The sequence below is a fragment of the Chiloscyllium punctatum genome, chromosome 17 (assembly GCF_047496795.1).
Source record: "Chiloscyllium punctatum isolate Juve2018m chromosome 17, sChiPun1.3, whole genome shotgun sequence".
Taxonomy (NCBI): domain Eukaryota; kingdom Metazoa; phylum Chordata; class Chondrichthyes; order Orectolobiformes; family Hemiscylliidae; genus Chiloscyllium; species Chiloscyllium punctatum.
This window is the reverse complement of record NC_092755.1, coordinates 73360378-73366377: the sequence shown is the minus strand read 5'-3', so window position 1 is coordinate 73366377 and position 6000 is coordinate 73360378. Positions and strand designations below refer to the sequence as shown.

The window sequence follows — 6000 nt, the reverse complement described above, 5'->3', positions numbered from 1 at the left end:
TGATACAAATATCTCAGCAAGGGGCCCAGTAGTCACTTCCCTAGCTTCCCACAGCCATTTGGATACAGAACTGGCTTAAAGATAGAAGACAGAGTGTGGTGGTGGTGGGTTGCCTTTCAGACTGGAGACCTGTGATCAGTGCTGAGGATCAGTGCTGAGTCCATTGCTTTTTGTCATTTATATAAATGATTTGGGTGTGAACATAGGAGATATAATTAATAAGTTTGCAGATGGCCCCAAAATTGGAGGCATAATGGACAGCAAAAAAGTTTACCTCAGGTTATAACAAGACCTTGATCTGATGGGCCAATGGGCTGAGGAATGGCAGATGGTGTCTAATTTAGATAAATGTGAGGTGCTGAATTTTGGAAAGGCAAATCGGGCAGGACTTCATGGTAATGGTAAGGTCCTAGGGAGTGTTGCTGAACAAAGAGACCTTGGAGTGCAGGTTTATAGTTCCTTGAAAGTGGAGTCGCAGGTAGATAGGATAGTGAAGAAGGTGTTTGGTATGGTTTCCTTTATTGGTCAGAGTATTGAGTACAGGAGTTGGGAGGTCATGTTGCGGCTGTACAGGACATTGTTTAGGCCACTTTTAGTTTATTATGTGCAATTCTGGTCTCAGTCCTACAGGGAGGATGCTGTGAAACTTGAAAGGGTTCAGAAAAGATTTACAAGGATGATGCCAGGGTTTGAGGGCTGAGCTATAGGGAAAGACTGAATAGGCTAGGGCTGTTTGCCTCAGTATCTGAGGCTGAGGGGTGACCTTATAGAAGTTTATAAAATCATGGGAGGCATGAAAAGGGTAAATAGACAAGGTGTTTTCCCTGCGATGGGGCAGTTCCCTGGTTGAGAGGAGAAAAATTTACAAGCAGCCGAAGGGGCAACATTTCATGCAGAGGGTGGTATGTAATGAGCTGCCAGAGGAAGTGCTGGAGACTGGTACAATTACGACATTTAAAAGACATCTGGATGGGTATACGAAAGGAAGGGTTTAGAGGGATATACACCAAGCACTGGTAACTGGAACTAGATTAGTTTAGGAAATCTGGTCAGCATGGACGAGTTGGACTGAAGAGTATGGTTCGGTACTGTACATCTCTGTGACTGTTGAATTTTTACCTTTATCAGCAACAGCACAAACTCATACTTATATGTCTCACATGTTCCACCCAGTGACAGTGGAGATGAGGAGTGCATCAGCTTGAGACTACAGTGTTACATGGTTCCTGTGTTCCCTCCACCAGTCCAGAAAGACGCACCTTAGTGGTGCTAAATTAGAGATAGTTAAGATATTATGAGATGTGGAGCACATCAAGTGTGAGCAGAAGCTTATGCTGAAGCTAGGTCAGCACTGGCAAGTCACAAAGGATGATAAAGGACACTCCAAGCACTGCCTGGCTTGGTCTAAATGCTGAACCTCAGGGTCATTCTCAAAAAAGGGAATTTTTGAACTGAAATAGAAATGTTTCTGCCTCTATCAGCAGTTCCCTTTTGAGATGACTGTACTTTACTTCTGGCCTCAAGCTTGTGGGGCTGGATTTTCCCATTTGTAGTTAAAGTAGGGTGGCAATTGAGTCCAGTCCATCATGATGTTGGACAAATTTTCACATGTGATCTTCTGCTTTTCACCTAATTACACAAGTTAGAACATTGGTATGTTTCTTGGGAATTTTTGACAGTATTGAAGTTTCCTATCTTCCATGCCCCTCATGCCATATTTAAAGCTCAGCTGCTCAGAGGCTGCAAACCAGGATTGACCTGACCATGTTGCTCAACCCTAATCACACAGAGGTTGCCCAACAGAAAGGCAAGTTTGCATTGCACTTCATGAACAGAGGTGTTGATGCCTGGGTTGGTGGAGAGGTGAGCTGCTCTTTTCTTTGCTGTCTACCCCAGTAGGCAACATGACTAAGACAGCGTGGACCCAAACAGCAGCAGCAGAGATTAATGCAGGATCCTGAGCGAGTGCGATGCCCAGCAGTGCTGTAAGAAGGTCAATGATTTTCTGCACTCCCTAAGCATAAGTGTCACCATAGTACTTCACACTCAAAGGACAAGTACTAGCTCTAACTCTGCCACTGCACATATATCTCACCAAGGCTGATGGAGTATAGCTCTCAGTATCACATGCATCATATTCCCTTAATGAGCTCTCATCCACCTCATTTTCCTAAACTACCATCCTGTCCTGCTCTCTGGTTTTCCTACTCACTGGGGACAGCTCATCACCTTTCATGCTCATACATCACCACTAACTAATCTTGCACCAACTTACATCATATTAAATTCTTCTCTTTGACTCATTGCAGGAAAAACTAAAAACACCCCTGGACTGATGTCTCAATAGCATCCTTAATGACATACTTGCCATCCCTAAACTACTTGAATGTCAGGACTCACTTTGGCCAACCCTGGAATTGGAATCGGATCACTGTGGCAGTAAACCCCAAACAACCGTAATCTCTCTTTGCCCTACTAAGCACGCTTCCCATCGAATTTCACACTGCCATTTATTCAAAGCACATGCAATATATTTGTACCATAAGCTGCTGATGTGTGTTGGTCTGACATTGGATGGTACCATCATTATATGTCCACTTCTTATTTACAGTCCATTGACTGTTTAGTGATCCTCAAGATGAAAAGCTGCTGGCCTCTCCTTCTGGCAGCCTATAACTCAGCAGTCAAGACCTTGCACTGTAAGAAAGCAATTCAATCTGAAGCAGCAGGATGCCACTAGGTAAGTGTAAAAAACAATAAACACTAGTAAAGCAAGCTAAGAGTCATAAGGTGCATGTGTCCATGTCAGCATAAAAACATCCATGTAAATGCATGCAAAGCAACTTATCAGGAGCATATATATCTTCATAATCCAAAGTAGAATGTTGAAGGCATGAACTGGCTACTGAATTGATCTGAGATATGGGCCAAATAATGTGCTAAGGCTAGTGGTTTCCCAATGTCAATTTGCATGGAAATAGCATCAAAAAGGAAATTAGCTGTGGAGCATATAGGGACATCACGCAGAAGAAGCAATGGCAAGGTGTCCAGGCCAGACATTGGACAAGGTGCAGCCTCCAGAGTGGGAGAAAGTGAAGACTGCAGATGCTGGAGATCAGAATCAAGAGTGTGGCATTGGAAAAGCACAGCACGTCAGCACCACTCGAGGAGAAGGAGAATCAACATTTCAGGCATAAGCCCTTCATCAGGAATTTCATTCAGGATGCTGCCTGACGTGCTATGCTTTTCCAACACCACACTCCCTACGCACTCTCCAGACACCTGCTTTGTTTCGTCAAGATTTTGCACCATCTGGTTTCTCACCAGAGACCAACAGAATTGGGAGTGTGATGTAAAGTGCGGGTACTATTCACTTATGACTGATGCGAACACGCATTGGAATAAGCTGGCTGCTATTCAAGGCTGAGGATCTGAAATCGCCATTTAAGACTTGAGTGAAAGAAAACGTCAATTTTTCTCGGTGTAAAGGATCTGATCTTTGTTTTCATTCTTGCCTCATTTATTCAACGTGCTGGCTCTGACATTTGCCATCATGCTGGGAGAAACAATTGCTGAGGGCAGTTCTTCAGTCACGTGGCAGGTGGCACATGGTTGATGGGAGGGGGCGGGAAAAGTGTGAATGGGATCTCGCGATAGGTGCTACCTTTGTTCACGCGGCTCTCCTTCCAATGCGCGCGCGTGCGCGCCCGGGGGGGTCGTTTGCGCAGGCGCGGTTAGCCCGGCTCGAGCAGCAGCGGTAGCGGCGGCTCTGCCTGGGGTTTGGGGGGGGGCGGGGAGATAGAGAGAGAGGTTGTTTCGCTCGCTTTGTGCTGGCGGCGCTCGGCCTTTCCACAATTCACCATGTCCGGCAGGTCGGTGCGGGCCGAGACCAGGAGCAGGGCCAAGGATGACATCAAACGGGTTATGGCAGCTATCGAAAAAGTACGGAAATGGTAAGGGGTTATTTTTAAAAAGCAAAACCAACAAGGTAGCTGGATAAATTTTAAAAGGTCGTTGTTTCCCTCGGTCGCTGAAGAGAGAGGAGGTGATGGTGGTTGGGGGGGGGGGGGGGAGAAAGGAGATGACTTGGGTCGGAGCGGCATCCAGGTTTGGTAGGAGGTGAATTCTGTCGCCGGTGAGCGGGCAGCTGGTTAGGGGTTGCCTTTTCAGGTTTATTTTAAATATTTTCTAAAAACAAAATCACTTCAAAGCCGACCCACATCGATAGGAATGAGGGCTGAACCCAGAATCCATTTCGCTGCAGTCACATGAAGCTTGTGCCATTGCTTTGTGTCGGTGCCGGCTGCAGGCTGTGGGAAGACCGCGTCCTTTGTCGGGGCTGCCCAGGATCTGTTCGACCGCGGCGCTTTCTTGTGCGCTCCACAGCCCTCTTTCATTTTTATTGTTGATGAGGGTTTTTAAATTTAGCGCTTTGGATCGCACTTTAGTACAGGGCGAGGTCAGGAAGGGAAGAGGAAGCAGTCAACCTCAACGGGGTCACTATATCAAACGAATGTAAAATTAAATATCTTAAAAAGTGCGCGCATTTTCTCAATACTATATTTATCAACTATTTTCAGACGGCATATTTTCTATTGCATGATCGGGCCAGTGCGTATGTTTGCGCTAATTGGAAAATATATATTTTTAGCCACGAATAAAATGTTTTTCGTGAATGACTTTTTTTTTTCGTCTTGCTATTCTTTTCTACTTCACTTTGAGTGAAGTTAAATTTTGGCAGAGGTAACCAGTTTGTTGTATCCACTTCACAATCAGCTGTTGATTACACACAATAACACCGTGTCCTGTTGTTTTCAGTTACTTGTAAACATTGTAACCAGAATCCACGTGTTCTATTCATATTGCTGCTATCTTGGTGTCCTAACGTGACCTCTTACCCAGATTTAATTTGCGCTGCTGCTTAGAATCACAATTTGTAAATCCGCCTTTTGACGTCTTGATATTACGTAGAATGCGTTGTGGGTGATAAGGATTCTGTTAACTTTTTTAATTGCAAGTATGTTTGGCATTCCTTGAGAAAAGGAACAGTAAAGGAAGACCGTTAAATTTATATTACAACTTTAATAAACTTGGGCTGTTTCAACATAATTTGAGGCAAAGATGTGGTTTTAAGTATAGCCATTGTTGTACACCAAAACCTGCCCCTCTGAGAGGATAGGTGGTCTTTTCATGGGTAACAATGTAGATTCTACTATGTAACTCACCAATATAAGGTGAAAGATTGTGATCAGATGAGTCAGTGATTCTTTGGGAGTGGATTTTTAACCTTCTGACAGACAAGAGTACTATTACTTGAACCAAGTTCTATGATGGCTTTAAAGAAACAAAACTTTTACATAAAGGATCTTAGTTATAATAAAACATCCACAGTTGCTTCAAAAGGATATTTATAGAATACAATTTTACTGAAACCATTGAAGGACATTTTGACATAATTGGAGAGCGATTTGGGAGATTGCCATAATGTAGTTTATTAATTTGTCATTAATTTAAACTGAATTCTGTTTCCTTCCAGATTTCTTGCCCTCAAGACTTGACTTGAGCTACTCAGCATTAATTTGTAATTATTCTTGTGAAACAAAAGTGTTAATAGGCTGATCATAGATGAAAGGAGTCACTGCCAAGTTTGATCCTATCCTGCATAACATCTTTACATGATGTTTTCAACATTGGATCGCTAAATAACAATCAGCAATGGGGACTTTCTTTCCTCCTGAGTTGGGGCAGGGGAACCAGGAATGTGCTTTTGCTGCTGTCGTGATTTGTGGAATCTATGTTGATCAGTGTTTTAAACGTTGCATTGATCCTCACTTAGTGAATCAATGTAAGGATAAGGAATGAAAAAATATTGTATTTTAGGTTTGGTGATTACATTTAATGTCACAAAAGAGTCATGTCTTATGTAGAATGACTGACTGAAGTAAACCATTTTCATAAATCGTGATGTCCCTAGTTCAATTGTTATGTTGTTTAGTAAAC

At 43.3% G+C, this 6000-nt stretch overlaps 1 protein-coding gene across 4 annotated transcripts in view; it reads left to right on the top strand.

Annotated features, from left to right (window-relative positions):
• Positions 1 to 3777: 3777 nt before the first annotated feature.
• bcl7a (BAF chromatin remodeling complex subunit BCL7A) overlaps positions 3778 to 6000 on the top strand; it is a 56138-nt gene continuing 53915 nt past the window's right edge. For 2 of the 4 annotated variants that reach the window (XM_072587446.1, XM_072587445.1), the window contains exon 1: positions 3781 to 3953. In XM_072587446.1, the coding sequence (XP_072443547.1) occupies positions 3862 to 3953 (92 nt within the window). In that variant the 5' untranslated portion in view covers positions 3781 to 3861. Of the gene's footprint in view, positions 3954 to 6000 lie in introns of all 4 variants that reach the window. The other 2 variants (XM_072587448.1, XM_072587447.1) reach the window with 2 other exon arrangements.